Source organism: Prinia subflava, chromosome 1 (assembly GCF_021018805.1).
Source record: "Prinia subflava isolate CZ2003 ecotype Zambia chromosome 1, Cam_Psub_1.2, whole genome shotgun sequence".
Classification (NCBI taxonomy): domain Eukaryota; kingdom Metazoa; phylum Chordata; class Aves; order Passeriformes; family Cisticolidae; genus Prinia; species Prinia subflava.
The window spans coordinates 100,946,718-100,965,200 of NC_086247.1; the positions used below are offsets into that span (position 1 = coordinate 100,946,718).

General features: G+C 41.2%; 1 protein-coding gene across 3 annotated transcripts in view; it reads right to left on the reverse strand.

Annotated features, from left to right (window-relative positions):
• Window positions 1–18,483, reverse strand: part of GLI3 (GLI family zinc finger 3) — a 210,656-nt gene that overhangs the window by 131,212 nt on the left and 60,961 nt on the right. For all 3 annotated transcript variants that reach the window (XM_063405347.1, XM_063405357.1, XM_063405337.1), the window contains exon 3: window positions 10,903–11,145. In XM_063405347.1, coding sequence (XP_063261417.1) covers window positions 10,903–11,145 — 243 coding nt within the window. The remainder of the gene's footprint in view (window positions 1–10,902; window positions 11,146–18,483) is intronic.

The following is an 18,483-nucleotide window of genomic DNA, read 5'->3' on the forward strand; positions in this document are numbered from 1 at the left end:
ACCAGATAGCAGGATTCTGCAAGAATCCCTTATCTCCGCGCTAGCGGATGCTTCTCTTCTGATTGTCTTGAACTGCCACCTGTCCCAGACATCTTTGAAGGCAATGCTAAGCCTGTGAAGGATCTGACCTCCTTGAGCTGAAATTCTTTTATGTCTTTCTTCATTTTCTACTCTATTACATTCTTTCCCTCCAACGCACACTACATGAAACAAAGGGAGTTCTCACTCCTTGACTTACTGTCCCCAGCTATTTGAAAGCAAAAAAACAATGTTAAGGATTATACTTCACCCACAATATGGAGCTGTCCTCAGGAGACAAGCCTATTATTTTTGAGAGTTATAACTAGATGGCTTTTACACGAAGGGACTTTAAAATGAGGTTCAACATTGCTGGGAGCCAAGATATGAAAGCTGCATATCAGAGATAGCTTAAAAAAACAAAAAGGTTCATAATACAGAAGTATACAAAAAATCACATTATAAAAACGAGCAGGAAAATAACCAGGAAGCACCAAGCCTCAGAGAAAACACCAAATTATTGTTGTATATATATGAATCCCATGTTGTGTACCAATAGCCTTTAATGCCAGTGTCCACCACACAGTGCCAGAATTATCCTAGATTAAAAGAAAATGAATTGGTCACTACAAATAAAAGAGCAGGTCTTCTATCTGAGACACATGTCTGCACTGACATAAAATATTACACCTGGCTTCCAGGAAGGGATAAGGCTCCACCACGAATGTTGCACATCGGGGCTGGTTTGTAACCAGTGATGCTCTGTCAACCACACTCGTGCTGACTTGCTGTTATGTATTTGCAGCAGGATCAACCAGAGTTACACAGCTGAAGATAAATTCAGGGAAATATCATCAGATTTTTATCTCATAGCTACAAGCCATAATATACAAGTCACCATGTTTCTAAGAAGGCTGAGCTCAGGAGAAATATGGCTACAACTCCCACCTCTAGTTTCCCATTTTTGCACTCAATTAATTCTGGACTATTTTGTAAGTCCTTTTTTTCTAAATACTGTCAGAAGAACAAGAAGCAAAATATATCTAGGCTGAAGAGGATTGCTGCCTGCCAGCAGGGCCTCACAGTTCCCCACGCTGACAAAATAAAGGGTGTCATCAGTTGCAGTTAGGTAGGACTCACGGAAGCACCATGCAGCAGGATGGAAGCAGGAAGAGAAAGTAGCCTCCTTAAGGGCTTTTGAAGCTTCCTAGGAATCATAGCTGGAAGAATTCAACCAACTATATAAATGGCAAGATTCTGAATCAAACAACTAAGAGGCTCTCTGAAAGACTCAGCAAACAATGAGCAGATATAGAGTTTGAATAATAAGCTTAAAAAAAAGGCACTACATGGAAAACACTGAGCAGACTGGCATTTTCTGGAGCCAAGACCTACTGGCATTTGTTGCCAAGTAAGTGTGGCCTAGAGGCATGCTCAGAAGGAATCTGAAGATGGCTTTTCCCCATCTATATAACAATTCCCACAACAGGGTATTGTGTTTCAAGACCACAGAGCAATGCCAGGCTAAGCACCAGGCTCCCATAAGGAAAATACAAAAGTCATTTCTCAACAGACAGCAGAGCACACCATTTCAGATGAGTATCCTCCTCAGAGAACTGTGCCAAGACCTTGTATAACCTTAACAAACAGTATCCATTTCTACATCACTTCTTAAAGGCAGTCCAGAAACCACCCCCTCACTGTAAAGGACGACAACCTTGCATTTTGCCAGCCTCAACAGCAACTGGCCGAACATGCCTCTGGTTCAGTAGAACCTGGATGCCCAGTCAACCTCATGTGTTAAAGCAATACAGGCAACATTCCCACAGGTTATCTACCAAAAAACTTTAGACAGGGAGGCTGCTCAAAACAGAGACACAGCATGCTTTAACCCACCTGTACAGACCACCTTCTCAGAGCAGAATACACACAAAACTCACATCTGTGTGAACTGCTAGAGCTCCTCTCCTCTCCTCTCCTCTCCTCTCCTCTCCTCTCCTCTCCTCTCCTCTCCTCTCCTCTCCTCTCCTCTCCTCTCCTCTCCTCTCCTCTCCTCTCCTCTCCTCTCCTCTCCTCTCCTCTCCTCTCCTCTCCTCTCCTCTCCTCTCCTCTCCTCTCCTCTCCTCTCCTCTCCTCTCCTCTCCTCTCCTCTCCTCTCCTCTCCTCTCCTCTCCCTCTCCTCTCCTCTCCTCTCCTCTCCTCTCCTCTCCTCTCCTCTCCTCTCCTCTCCTCTCCTCTCCTCTCCTCTCCTCTCCTCTCCTCTCCATTAGATTCTACCCTTTTCTTACCTGTTCTCCATGCTAGTTTTTTTCTCCCCTCCCTGTAAGAGTGAAAAAAAGCATAAACCATAGCCATTGCCAGCCTTATGCAATGTAAGGACTGAGATGAGCAGGACATACATACATCATGCTTTCCAAATCAAACATCCCCAATACTGGGCAGCTCAATAATTAGCTAGCAATGTATGATTAGTGTTTTCCCTCCTAGTTAAAAGGAAAAAAAATCCACTCTTATCATAGTGGTAATTAATGTTTTTGATGTCTGGCACCAATTTTATTGTTGACAGCACTGTTAGATCAGTGGTGTTAATGCCAATTCAAATATCGTCCAGCATGAAGAACAGCTTTGGTGCCAACAGTTTCCTAGCACTGTACCATGCTGGTCCATCCTGGTAAAGTGAGAAACCAATGTTTATACACAACATAGGCCTTGATCCAAATTTCATTCATCCAAGCAACCCAATTCCATTTCAGCAACAATTCCTATCAGGAGTTAAGGCCTAAGCTTGAAGCTTTCATATGTTGTATCTGTATATAGGCTGGTGAAAAAAACCCCATACAAATCAAATTCAGTACCTTTTCTCACTAAGGACTCTGACATGCTGGGATGAAATTTAATTCAACACATTCTAACTCATTGTTTCAACACTTGGTATGGTGTTACACTCGGGTATTACCATAATCAGCCACTTATTTTGAAGTATTTCATATACCATTACTTTTGGCATGTTATCACTGCCTACTTCAATGGGGACTGTAGATGGAGGAATAACAATGTTCAGCTCTTCATCTGTTAAATGGTAACTTAATGGATTCTTGGGAATTACAATTTTAAATTACAACTAGCATGGAGAACAGGTAAGATAAAAGGGTAGAATCTAAGGCAACTGAGGATTATTTCAAAGTTTATTGAAGCCAGCAGCTGTTGATTCATTGAATTCACTGGGTTCTGGATCAGCATCATTCAATTGTTTGGGAAAAAAGATGGTTCAGGGCAGCACTGAAAGGTGAAAGGGAAACTAGAATAAACAATGAGGGACCCTCTCTACTAACTCATTCAGTGTGAAATATGAAAGAAGCATAATTGAGATTAGAAAGTGATTCTGTTATCTGGTGAGCTATCTGTTCTGAACTCCAAAAAACCCAAGACAATTAAAAAACCCAATAAAGAAAGCAAAATCAAAAGACTGTTTTGCAAGTGATAACTCTTACTTTTAAAAAGAAGTATGAAGGTGTACAAACCTGTACATACATACACTGCCACGCACATATTGCCTTTCCTGCTCCTGTGCACCCACCACCACACATGTCAATGACCACATGGCAACACAGCAGCTGGACTCTTTAAACAGCTACAAATACATCAATACTGAGGATAATACTGCTTCCCTGCACTGGTGGATGCTGCCTCGGCTGTAAACTATATTATCAGAAATCAATAAAGGTAGCCAGTATAAGTCTGACCGAAGGGGTAAGCATTCCTGACATGATCTGCAGATTCAGATGTGATCCACTCAGCAAGCTCAAGAGCCCCAGTTTTAAGTAATTTGAGCAGTGCTTTAATAAGAGTTTAGAGAATACTGTGTAAATTACCAAGGCTAAGAGGCAAAGAGCCAGACTAAAAGTAAGCTAATTGTGCTGGTTAGGTGTGAATAAAAGGAAGTAGAGTAAGTGGCTAAGTGGCTCTCCTCCCAAGTACTGAGCTCAATCAGTGGGAATAAATGGGATCTGCTAGCAATCCTGAAAATGCTTCCACAATGCAAGCATTTAAACTGTCATAAAAGTAAAGGTCTGTTCAACCCTGGAGTCCAACACGAGGCTAGTACTGAGAGACTTCCATGGGACAAGCTTGAAACTGCACTTTGACAACTGGGACCATGCTGCCTTTCAAATCCTCCCCTGGTGCCCACATGCTCCCATTACTGCCCACCTGAAGCCTCCTGTGACACAATGCCCTCCCTCTGTGCTCACACAAGGGCCTGGGGTCAAGAGCAATGAAAAATAGGGCACGTCCAGATCTCAAGCACCCAGAATGAAAGAAAATTAACACAAGAATCATGACAGAGGAGCATCTGGTACACATCAGCTACTCTGCAGTCTAATTATCGCTACAGTTTGCTTAACAAAGCTGGACAATGACAGCAGAGACAGAGGAAAAAATCAGAATTTACATGTTTGTTTTCTACATTTAGACAGAAAACTGAGAATTCTGCTGTCTAAATATAGACACATCTTAGACTCTGATATATCCAGACATTCATACAGAGTTAACAGATACGACCCAGGATACAGGGGTTGACCAGGTTGGCAGTCAGACCACTTAGGATCCTCACGGGCATGAAAATGGCACTGAAGTTCCGGTCTCTACTTAGGCAACTAAATTCCATCTAGTAACATTGACCAGAAAGAATACCAATGCAAGAGAACCATCTCCCATTTTCCCCCGACCTTCCAGTTGCTGATGCCATAGCAGTTACATTGCTGGCATACAAGATCAGCCCAAATCCACTACAGACCTTCTGTTTTAAAAGCATTGTGACAAATGTCCTGCACTTTGAAGAAGCTTTTCACTCTCTCCTGATTTAGGGGCAGCTGATCTGCCTTGATGTTCAAGAGATGGATTACATTATTTCTTCTTCACAGTTCTTAACCATAATTCTGTGGCTCTGAGCAATGAATTCTGTCTCTTTCCATGAAGGCAGTATACAACAAATACATACCGCAAAATACCTAAAAAAGCTTTAGTTGGGAAAAACAAATCAAATCTATTAGAGAAGTGTTTTTGCATTTGTCCTGTCTTCGTGTTTCTTGTTCCTTAAAAAAACCAAACCAAACAAAAAAACCACCACACATAAAACCTCACCCCACAGCTTACTTAGATGCACTTGAACACCAAAACAAGGAGAGATTAATAGAACATTTTAATGTGCTTCTCAAAACATTTTTAGAATTTTGAAGTCCAACAGAATTATAGGGCTGGGAATAATTTCTACAATTTCTTATTTAGAAATAGGAGATCTCAAACATTCTATTCTACCAAATCAAACCAAACCAAACCAACAAACCAAAGCAAACACAAAAGAAAAAAAAACCCACCAAAACAAACAAAACTCCAACAACAACAACCAAACACCAAAACAAAAACCAAACAAACAAAAAATCACCCAAACCTACAAAATCACCTTTCAATTGCTCAATCACATTACACTTTAAGCTTTCCACATATTGGCAGTTCTGGAGTCTGTTTCATGCTGAGGAGAGAAAAAATGCATAAGAAGGAAGAACACATCTATGTACTGTAAATCTATAGGTGCAATTGTTACTTCCAAAGGAGACCATCACACAGAGGCAGTAGCTCCAGGGCTCTCAAAGGGACACTGCTGATTTCACGAGCCTCCAGAGAAATGGGAAGGAGTACTTGTAATGTGCAGTTTCAGAAATAATGCTGGAGGTTTGGAAGGCATCTTGGAGAAGCTACTTCAACTTATAAGCTGCTAAGCTTACAAGGTCTGCAGCACCTTCCTAGGTTTCATACTGAAGTTGCCTCTGACAGTAAGTTTGAATTTGAGAACAGTAATTTTTTTGTTGGACGCTATTGAAAGACACTATTATATTTTAGACTTTTAATCCCAAAAATGCTTTTGCAAACATGCTAATTTTTTTAAAGGCCCATACTTCAGCTGCTCAGCTGACATGAGCAGTCTGACATTCACTTTTCTAACAGAGGCTTTTTTCCTTGTGAGTTCTATTAGAAGCTTTAGATTTTACTTTTTTCAACTACTCCTACTTGACAACATTTGGAAACCACCTCATAAATCACTGTCAGTAGAGAGTTTTGTTACTAGAGTGCTTAAGCCTCTCCCCTGCAAAATGCTGCAGAGTTGAAGTAGGACCCAGATTCTCAGAGTCCAAACTCAGTTTGAAACTGAACAGCGCCTAAATGTATTTCATGACTGGCCCTAAACCTCTACAAGGATTCTCCACTGACATTCTCCTACCACTGTCCAACCACGCCAGGTAGAAACTCACTACAAAAAGCTGTCCTGGTCTCTGGTCACCCAAAGACACTGGGGAACTAGAAGTGCGATTCGGAAAGTGCCTGCTTTGAAGCTATCCAGAGGTTGTCTCTCCAGAGTCCCAAATGCCAGGAAGAGGACAAGGGAGGCCACCACCTTGCCCTCCACAGGCCCTTGCCAAGAGCCCATCTGCTGGTGGTGAACTGGACTGCTCTCACTGTCAAATGTGCCACACATAGCTGATCAGTGTGGTTCAAGGCTCGCTGCCATGAAAAGTCATTGCTTTTCAGTTACTGCATTTTAAAACACTGTTTCCAGTTAATAGTCTGCATTTTTAGAAATAGAATCCACTTCCCTTTTTTCCAGATTCTCTTTTCCTTTCCTATGAGAATATGAAGAAAGAGGAGTTCTTTTCAACAGAAATTAAAACTTGCAAACAAACAAGTGCACCTAGTGAACCAACATTGTATTTTCCTAGCTGAGGTCTTTTTTTTCGTGTTGCAATTTGATTCTGAGGTGATCTGGTAATCTAACTCAGGCAGTTAATGCAAGACCCAGTCCTTACAAAGCTAAGTACAAAAACAGTCAGAGGGCAATCAATATTTGGAGGACTAATCCTATGAAATGTGCAATAAGCAGTTCCCACTTCCCCAGACAGATACTGAGGCTTCAAAACCAGCAAAATAAATCCTTGGTAAGAAGGGGAAAAAAGGAAAGGCAAAGAGGAAAAAAAAAAAAAAAAAAGAAAGGAGTGAGTGCCTGCTTTCAGCTAGCGCAACCTCTTTGAGATGAAGTGATTCACCGCAAAGAATCCTGCAAGGGCCAAATATTCCTGTATATATAAATTTTTGTATCAGAGCCAAGTGATCTGTCATTGCTTTTTACTTAAGATAATTCTTCAGGTTTTGCTGATTAGGTACAAACAATTCTTTCAGACAAGCTGTGTAACCCAGGGAAGAATATCAACAGTATGTTTTAAATCAAAGTGTTTACATCAGGAATGATTCATTTTTTCCATGAGGAATAATTTGTGAGACAGGCAGTCTTAGCACTGCCATCAATCTACATGAAAATTAAAACTGTGGAAGAGAATGACAAAGGGAAGTGCTATCCCCATCTTTCCCGCCTCAGCCCCAACTCTAGAGACAGAACTTACATTAACAAGGAGTTCCAACTACCACTGGAGTTAGTGTTTGTGAAACTCAGGATTTTAAATCCTTTTAAGAAACATTGTGATTAAGGTCAGTGACTCTGCTTTCCTCAACAAAGAAAAGGAGCTAACTCTAGCACTTCTGCCATCTGTCCTAAAGCCTTTTTAAAGAAAAAGATTAGAAAGTTTTTTGTTCATTTAATTTTTTTAAAAAGTTAAATGAACAAAAAAAAGAATCCCCCTCTTCCTTTGTGAGTTATGTTTAAACAGTGGTTAAGAAAGCCATAACAAAAAAGAAAGAAAAGGAAAATTTCTGGTTTAGGCCTGTGTTTTCCCTTTTATCTACTGGAGGACGGAAGGTTGTGAGCTGAGCATGAGACTGCATTCACATTCTCAGTTGCTAAATGGCTGAGGGGCTCTCTGGTGGTGCAGAAGGGCCGCCAGCTTCATAGCATGTTTCATCCCAGCTGTTTGAAAAGCTGGTTCACTTGAAACACAACCATTATCCCCACCCATACTCTGCAGGAGAGCAAACTCCCCCTCAATGAGAGATTTATTCCACATTTATGGTAACTGTTATTACCAACATTTACATCAGTCATTTTAATTAGAAAAAAAATTAAAACAAAAAAAAACCCTGCAATGCACAAACAGACACATACATATTTACATGCAAAAATGCAAAGCACTCAAGTTGTTTCTAATAACTGCAACTCATGGAAGGGACATACGTTCCACACACAACTGACTTAAACACTCTTTTTTCTCTTTTGTCATAAAAATATACAGATGTCTTTCTTCAAAAAAATTATTTTCCCTTTCCCTGTGTTACATGAAGCCTGCCCACACTTTTAAATATAAAGTGGGTATAAACAGAAGCACAAATTAGGCATCTTGAAAAGTCTCTATTTTCCAACCACAGGGAAACTAAGAAATTACTGTGAGTGTTTACACATCTGATTATGTTGAATTAAAACATTTTCTATTCATATGCCCACCAAAATTGGCAAGAAATTAAGAAAGGAAAACAATAGCCTCTCTGGTTCTTTACCTGTTGCTACAGTTTACATTATTCAGCCTTCTTCATATGGACCACTAAAAGTGTCAGTCTGAATACAGTCACCACTCTGAGAAAGCATTTCTCACATATATAAATGATACAACTACTATGAAAATTTCAGTAAGACTGTCTGCTGTCCTATAAATCTAACTAGACATTTGTCTTTCTAGTTGTCTCTCTGCATCACAGTTATTAAAGGTAAATAAAAGCATGATGGCTCTTTTTATGACATTAATAGCTGGAGGGACTTTATAAATCAGTGAATACAAATGTACTACTCATTACAGGAGAGGGAAGCAAGTCTGCCCATCTGATGCTTTCTGACTTAGATTTCTGCTTTAAGATCTTGTTGCTCATTTAAAATTAACTCATCTCCTGTTTCTCTGCTGTCGTATGGTGGATAACTTCTGGTGTTCTCTCAACTTCTGACATCAATGTTTTTCTAGCAGTCCACACAGCCTAACTAGCTAGCATTAATGGTCACAATACAGACATGGTAGCTTCATAAAATCTTGACAATTCTTGTCAAAAGGTGAATTTGAGAAAATAAGGCAAAATAAACATTGCAAATCACTCAGACACATCCTGACTGGCCGCATCTTTTTCTTCTGTCTGAACCTTCAGTAATTTCAGTAACACTTTGAACAACATTTAAGGGGTGAGCTGGCAGCCAGTGAGCAATCTTCCCCACTAAATTCAAAACAAGGTTTGCTGTTTGAGGTTGTTTCTGTCACACATTTCATTTCTCCCCATCTGTACTGCCTACAAACAGAGAAGCTATTTTGCTTCCCCAATAATATTCATTTGTTCGGTTGGGTTTCTTTTAAGGTAGATTTGGGCATTTGTTTTAAAACAAATTCCTAGCACCAGAAGCTAGTAATAGTGCCTGCAGCCCCCAAGGTAATACTTGTATGCACTGCTGCTCACGAGTGGCTGTTTGCACTGCACATTCATGCCTCTCTGAAAGGAGTCTGCCGCTAGTGTGCTGCAGCACATGCTCCTCAACAGAGAGATGAGTAACTCCCCCAAAGGGTTTGTGCAGGTCTGTACGAGAGCAGGACAGAAGGGTGTACAAAAACCAACTGACTACACTGAAAAACAGCTCAAAAGCTTAACTGCAAACTTTTTCCTTAAATATCAATCTAAACTATATGGACAACAAGTGTTCATTTTCTCATAATACTCCGTATTAACAATCAGGCTCATTTTCTTTTTTTTTTTTTTTTAAAGAGGTTGGTGAGACTTAAGGTTGTGCAAGACATACTTTGATCTGCACCCTGATGAGTGAACATTCCCCTTTGCTGCTAGCCCAACTAATGAAGGGATAAAATTAGCTTTTATCCCTGGCACTTTCTTCAGCAAAAAAACATGCATTAATCAGCTGTCTTCACTAATCAGTCGTCTGGCTAATGACCTTTTGCCTTAAAACACTAAAATTTCTGAATGATGTTAAAAAAAAAAGAAAACCAATGCAGACTGCTCTCTCTTTGTGGGTATTAAGCCTATCATCTGGAATTGGAGACTGAAAGGTTAAATGGCAAATCTGTATCCTGACTGGGTGATAAATCTATAATCAAAAGGCACAAGCCTTGACACCTCAAGATGTACTTCATTACTACACAACTAAATGATCTTTTTTCTCTTTTTTTGTAAACTAGAAACAGATGAAAAAAAATTGCTTAACTCCTTCGTACTTTGCCTGTGGAGAAATCCACTCCACATCTGTGTTCAAGTGTCAGTTAATTTCTTACTTTTTTATTAATGCCTGAGCATGAATTCAGAAGTTGAAACCATTTACCTTTTTTCCTCCCCCTTTCAACTTCAGGAAACTATAGCTGGGAAAGAAAATTGCAAAACCACTCCATCAAGCCTGCATTCTCAAACACGCCTATGAATGTCTAAAAAAACTCTGCAAAACAAGAAGTCCCGAAGCACAAAAATAAGCCTTCCAATTCCCCAAATTCTCAGTGTACAGGGCACAGTCCTTCTTCCTCTCAATAACATACTTTAACACTGTTTTAAAAGAGGGATTTTTAAGGCCTGTTTCATTTTCCTTGTCTGCCTTCTATAATGAGGCCCGTTTTTCTTCATGTATTTAGGAGGTGGAGCAAAACACAACCCTGGAGGGCTGAGGAGGATTAGCAACAGATGAGATGTCCCGTGGAAGTCGCTTTGCAGAGGCCTGCGATAATTTCTAGCTGCAGTGCAACTGCACCCTGGTTTTTAATTTCAGGAAAAAAAGAGATTGCATATGCCACAAACACCACTCCCTCCAGGTTAGGCAGCTCTCCCTGGGGATGATGCAAAGTGACAAAATGACATTACATTTGACAGCCTTCCAACTTTGCATCCCCGAATAAGCCAGCAATCTATACTCACGGTAATGAGGGTCCATGTAACCGTTTCGGGGGTCCATGGTAAAGAGCGTCCCGCGGTAAGGTACGGAAGGTTCGGGAAGGTGCGATATAGATCCATGGATCTCCTTCTTGATTAATGAGGCCCTTTCCTCACTCGATGTGGAAGGCTCTTCACTGATCTTGCCAAGGCCTTGCCCACCCTGCGGCTGCATTGTGATCGCGTTCCTTCTCTCTCTGTGATAGGTCTGCCCAGGACTTTCATCCTCTGCAAAAAAATGAGGGAGAAGAAAGAGAGAATGGAAGAAAAAAGAGAGACACACACTTTTAGCCCATTTATAGCAAATACAATAAAGAAAAGTTCTCCCCCCACTGCCCTCCTCCTCCTCCTGTAAGTTTGTGGCAGGAGGTGCCTGTGTGGCTGTGAGGGATGGCAGGGGGACGCTTGCCCGTTCGGAGCCGGCAGCAGCAGAGCAGTAGATCACCGTCACCCATGCACTGATGCTCCTACCAGCAGGGCTATCAATTGTGCACAAACAGACAGAGGCTTGCTGTTTCCCTGCCTCTGGGACAGGGAGGCTGGGAGCTCCCTGATGGGGAGTTAAGAAATGATTTGTCACACAGAGGAGATGATGAACCCCACCGGCTGGGCCTAAATCACGCCCAGCCACCCACTACAGCTCTGCAGCCCAGCTCCAGGTCCCTGGGGTTTGCCTGTGTGAGGCAAAATCCTTGAAGGGAGGTCGGCAGTGATCAGAACCAAGGTGGGCAACAACAAAATGGGTGCAACGGCTCAAGATACGGGACCAGCAGGATCAGGCAAGCACAAACAAGGCCACCTGCTCTGACAGTGTCACCACGCTGGTGCCTGTGCAGGATGGTTGAGTACACTCCCCCTACCTCTTTTTCCCATATCCACACAAACAAAGCCACAAACTCTTAATGAACAAGGCGGAAGAAAAAGCAGGAGGAAAAAATAACTGAGTCAAACCCAAGCACTGATTTGGAGTAAGCCTCTAGGCCTGTGGTACCACTTGTAAGGGGAAAAGAGCAAAGAGCCTCCTGACCATGGCTCTACCAGCCTTCCTTGCAGACAGCTCCAGGATTAGGTGCTAAAACAACATGCTGCTTCCACATGAATTTTAACCCCTAGGGACTATACACACCTTTCAAAAACCAGACAAAATTTTCTGGTTCTGAGGTTCTGTTCCTCAGAATCAAGATCTGTGTTCCTAAGTACATTTCACACATGCCATGTGGCAGAGGGGCTCTGCTAGGAACATAAGTCTCTAATGTAAACACTGTCCTTATGTTGCATTATTGGTTTAAAATAGAGATGTTTCTCTACACAAGCACGATTGCTTACTGGCTGTAATCCTTGGCCAAAACCAATGTTCCAGGTACAACCTCATTCCATCAATTGTGCTGCACATGTAAGTGCACACCAACACATCTTGAAGGAGTACTGATAAAGACTCTTAATTTCAAACTTGCTCTGCATTTCTAGAACCACACAAGGAATCTCAAATTATTAAATGCTGGGCACAAAAACAGTAACTAGAAAAGGAAATTAAAACACCCTTAGGAAATAAAACTAAAATGCTCTTACTCTACAACCCACATGCAAGGAAGAATGATTGACACCAGTGCCAAGACTGCACTTCAGTTGTCAGACGTTTGAGGTCACAGCTAAGTTTTCACTTGTACCTTTCCCTGGTGTACTTGTTCACACAGCAAAAGCAGCAGCCAGCAGTTCACCAGATGATACTTTCAGCAAGCCTGACACCAGTGTAATTCAACCTATATGCCTTTATATTAATTAGATTAGAAACAGGCTCTGTAGGTACAGATACCTGGCCATTGTATGTGTAAACTAGCTACACCATTGCTCTGAATGAAATGCTAACCAGCTTTTTCCCTGCCCCCTCTTCCCCCAAGTAGCAACAACACAAAAACTCAGCAGCATACCCTATTGAGCATCTAATTATTTTTCTATTTCAAAGTATTGCAGCAACCAGGGTTTGCTGACTTATCAGCATCTTCCAGGGATGGAATTCTTTTTTACAGCCAGTAATTCTACATATAGAGCTTTTCCATGGTTGGGTCTGAGGAGAAAGAGTTAATAGAAATAGACAACAACATTACAGGTTTAAGGTTTCAACTTTTTTACACTGGAGCTGGTTTTAGTTAGAGAACTGCAAATCGGGAACTAAAACTTTAAAACTTATATGAGGTTTTTAGAAACCCGCTTGTATAACTTTAAAAAAATATAAATCACTCCAAAGATATATTTTCCATCAGGTTTCTCTTTACCCAGAGTCTTTCATGTTAAATTTCAACCTAGAGTGAACTTTCACTGATGAGACGAAAACTCCTATAAAAATAGGGTATTACACTCCATTCGAAATTCTGACAGACTCTTAAGTAGAGCAGGCTAACCAGTGCCACAACAGTTCGGAAAGAAGAAAGCCAGAGTGATTTGTGGGGCTGCATAATCACTCAGATGATCAGATAGGATTTCAGTTCTTTTACTCTTCCATATAAAGATAATATTTGTTAAAATTGCCATCCTGGGATACAACAAGAAGCTGACATCTGACTGCGGGCTCTGCTTTCATACTTTTCTTCTCAAAACATGCACGTGTCATGAATCAAGGTACTAGTGACTGTTATGGAAAAGGCTGATTTTTCAAATTGCTGAATGAAATTCAAAACCTACTTTTAGTAACTTAGAAACTGAAGGAAAAATATGGTTTGTTTTAATAAGCTTTTCCCTTTTTTAGCTACTTGAGAAAACAAAAAGAAAACAAAACTGTTTTTCCTTCTGCATCAACAATCTCTCTCCTCATTATGAAGTTACTGCCATGTGCTGTTACAAGTCAAAAGTGTCTGTATGTTTTCTGCCACACAAAAATTGCCCCAGAAGCATTTCTGCAATAATAATAAGGCTTATTAATTGGCCAAACAGCTCGCTAAGCACTAACTTCACACCACTGTGTTGCTTGTGAGAGGGCACAGATGAGAAATTTGACAGCACCCACGCTCCAGGACACTAAGAGCCAAGCAGCTTGCAGGAGCTCCCCTGGCGCCGAGCGGGAAACTCCTCTTGCAGAAACACTGCCGACTCTCACGGCAGGCGAGCCGCTCCAGTGTGCCAAATGGGGAAAGCTGTCTAATCTTGTTCTGGTTCAACTGAAGCGTTCAATAAAGTTTCAAGAGTAAGTGCAGGCAAGGCGTGCCAGGCCAAATTATTGACAGAAACACGCTGTCCACCATGGCAACAAGTGGGATTCTAAAGCAAAAACGTAAGCAAACAGCCCACTTCTCCAGCAGCATCTGCCAAAGGGTTTTACAGCCAAATAAGCAAGAACTGTTCTGTTACGGCTCTGCTCACGTTTTAGAAGTGGCCAGCTTTAGAGTCAAATGAAACATCTGATTTATTAAAATGTTGCAGAGAGACAAATGCCAAAGTGAAAGATGAAGTTAGTGGCAACCCCTCAACTCCAGTATAATTCCTCCCACCCTCTGCCAGTGTAAGAGTGAAGGGTTAAATAAGAAAAGAAAAAAGCCATCGTGCCCAAGAACAATCTGCATAAGCTTCTCTTTCTTCACATACACCCTTTCTCTGACTTAACAAGCCAATAGCCAGAGACACATGTTAGAAGTGACCAGTCTTGAATGATCGCATTAATCCAGGATTCTCACATCCACTGAGAAACACCTGATTTAGTCCTGCTATTTTGATCAGGAGCCAATTTTATTAGAAGTGCTGAGCACCTCTCTTAATGGAGCACCTCTCACTCAATCAAAAAGCTTTCTCGAAAAACTCACACTGGACAGCATGCCTGAATAAACACACTTTTAATTGCACAGCTAATTTACTCAGAAAGTTTTTCAAAAATCAGCACAAGCCAAAATCCTTTAAACATTCTTTACCTGTTGAACTTTTTTGCCTTTTTTTTTTTTTACCATAGACCGAGACAAAGCCGAAGCTATTTTACTTTAAAACACCTTAAGTCAGCAACTGAAAAAAAAGTTGAAATCTATTGATAGAGCACACTAAAAGTCAATCCCAACACACTTTAGAGACACCCCAGCTTAAACAAAACAACACCAGTGTAATTAAATCTCTTTATATATTAAGTTTATCACCATATTTCTGCCTGCAACTTCCAGAGAGCATTACTATCTCATGAGAGATCTGACAGCGCTTCAGCTGAGTAAGTGAAAAAACAACATACTTACAACTCAGTCCAAGAGACCCTGGCTGATGTTCCCTCTAGGCTCTTCTCTTGACCAAAATTCTCTGGCTACCAGGACATGGGCATTCCTCCCTCTTTTCCTCTCTCTCCTTTCTTCCCCACCCCCCCAACCGCCCCCATCTCCCTCCCTTTCTCTCAGAGGCAGTGCTTCTCCCATTAGAGGAATTAAAAGTGGTTGGTGCCATGCTAAATTTAACAAGCTCATTAGTATTCTTCCTGTGTGCTTCCTAGTGAACTCTCCCTATTCAAGCGGCTCTCTCTAGCTGAGGGGTCAGGCAGCTAATCATTAAATCAAACTAATGTCACCCTATCACAATCAGCCTAAGAGAAGGAGGGTTTATTATTTCAGTTTATGCTAAATAAACGGTTTTACAAATGGTCTCCAAGCAAGGTCAACAGCAGCTTCAATTACAAGACAAACTTAACAAGAGTTGCTATAAACCAAGTGCTCCATATTGACCTAAGCACAAGCTCGGCTCTGCATATTGCCACTAGCAGGATTGTACAGGAATGCATATTGTAAAATAAAGGAAAGGGTAATCTTTTCTTTGCCAGAATTTGTGACTGCACAGAGACTGCTCATTCACCTCTCCCCAACCAGATTGCTGCTCAGCTCAATTCACCCCACACAAAGGCTGAAGACCAGACCTCAATGGACCGAGTGAAACATGTTCAAAACTAGGCTCTCTATTGTGACTGAATTTCTTAACATCTTTTCAAAAAGCGGAGAATGCCTTGAGGCTAAAGGAAGAAACAGGCTAATGGTGAATTGGGAATACTGAGCAAATTTCAGAGCCCTTTCCTCCTAGCTTTTGAGGTTGAAAGCAAGCTCTTTCCTTTCAAGTTTCAAAGTCCTTTTTCCTCCCGCAGTGTCACAGAAGGATTTGAAAAGAAGGTAATTGTGCTCACAGTCCCCCTGATCAGAGCTTACGTCCTATTTCTGGTATTTCAGAATACTTCTTGCAATAATGGTGCATATAGCTCAATCCCTTAACCGTCCTGCACTCTGCAATTGCTCATTAAATGAACAATTGCTGGCATAAAATGCCTTTTATGTTCAAGGTCTGGATATAAGATAAGCATTCTGGTACTCTAAATTTGGTTTACTAAGGAAACTCTCCATCATTAAATTACAAAACTGAAGTCAGAATATCAGTCTTTCCCAGAAAAGTAGCATTTTAGATGCTGTGAGCCAGAAGGAAGGGGCAAAGTGGAATGTAAGATTGACTACTTAGATTCTTAACAGAAGACATACCTAAGTAAGAAAGCAATTTCCTTCCCATTTATGACATTCTAAGTTTTTGACACCTGATGTTTTCTTCCTTGAAGTGATGCAACAGAGCAATTGCCAGGCTCATTAGGACACCTGTACCTGCACCTTCTTGCATACACACTTTTCACTCTTCTCTGACCACCTTAAGAGCAACGTCGGAGGAAACAGATCTGTAGGATTGTGCCTGCCTTTAAAAACAGAGTATGTTGTAAGCGGAATTTGTTTGGGGTGAGTACAGTAGTTTAAATTGGACACCCTTGGGCCCAAGTTTGTTATTTTCCTGCACTTGGAGCAACTGCACAAGAAGCACCCTGGAAACACTAACACAGATATGAAGGACAATGCTCGTAATTGGTTTTAAAAATAGACTCCAATCACACAAGAGGCTACAAGATGTGCCAGATAATAATACTGTACTCACTTTATTTGCAATGCTTAAGCATACCTTATACAAGACTTTTGTGCTTATAAATAGCATACATTATCTGAGCTTACCACTGAAAACGTATAGTTTTCTATCCCCACTTGCAATGGATTTTTAGCTTAGTTATTTTTTCTTTATCCTACATATAGTATTTTCCAAAAACTGATTTGTGTTCTTTGGAATATGAATACACAGCCCTTTTGTGGTTTTGTTTGTTTGTTTTGAAAATCATGTTGTATTCTTTTGTTGTCAAGTTCACTTTCACTGGAAAAAAAAAGGATTTTTCAATGAATAAGAGAGAAGACCCAATCCCTACAATACCTACCTAATACGCCATGCACTCTTCCTTATTTTCCTCAAATGACACATACATTCATTTTTGCTGCATCTACTGCACATATTTCTTCAGTTCCCTTTTTGACAGTACAGAGGCAGGCAGAACTCAGTGCACTGACACAGTGCTTATGACTTTGGAAACAGAGCCTGATCATGCACTCCTCTGGGTCAGTGGCAGAGTTCCTACTGACCTGGACAAGACAAAACGGGGCCTGTAAAGAGTTCACAGTGCTCCAACACTAAACCAGCAACCCATTGTTATCAGCAGAACATCGCTCACAGCATTTTCCAAATGTGTTTACTCAGGTAAACTTTTTCAGACCCCTAAATCAGATAGAGTCTTGTTAGTAGCAACGTCTTTATCTCAATTTATCTCAAATCCAGATGACTTTACAGTGCTTGTTACCTCCCCAACCAATCCCAACTAAAACCAACTGGCTGTAGCTAAACAGACATACAGGAAATTATGTAAAGTAAAACCACTTTTAAAATTTCATACAAGCAAACACCTACTGTATATAACTGAGAGTCTGTAGCTACAAATCCCTGCATCAGATCTAAAGCAGAATGTTTAAAATCTTATATAAGCTGAAAAAACCCTACTTAGGAAACATAAGAGGTAGCTGCAGACACAGCTACCTACACACAAAGGCAGGGTGCAGTGGAAACTTCCTTGTCAGTCCCGGGACTCAGCCTTAGATGGTGGACAAAGAGCGGAGGAGGCAGGGCTGGGCTGCCTTACACATGACCCTGCATCTCGTTGATCATGCAGGACATGTGGAAAAAAAAAAAAAAAAAAAGAAAAAGAGTAACATTTGGACATATGTCTGAAGTTACTGACCTGACACTTGAGCCACCCCCCTCTTCAATGACTTCAGAACAAGCTGCCGAAGCAGCTTGCTGTGAACCAGATTCCTGCAGTATCCTGTTGGCCAAGTTTGTCTCAAGGTGCCCAGCTGAACCACCAAGCCAAGCCATGGAGCTTGAACCCGTGCGATGCCCAGCCACAGCCCCAACCTGCAGGACTGAGAGTCTCTGGGAAGCTAATGGAGAGACTAAATCTTAGCAACTTGCAAGGTCAGCCTCCAAAGAAGTGGGAGCCTCTCTTCTAAACAAGCCCTCTCCCAGCCTGTTTCCACACGGGCTTTACAATAACAAAAACAAACAATTTAAATCAAAACAGCTGAAAACCATTTTCTCCCTTCCCAAGTTCAGGGCTACATGTTTCTTCCATGGCAGACAGTGGATTATTGCGGTGATACTTAACACCGCTGGCCAGTGCAGCCTGAAGCACTCTGGTTTAGGTGTTAG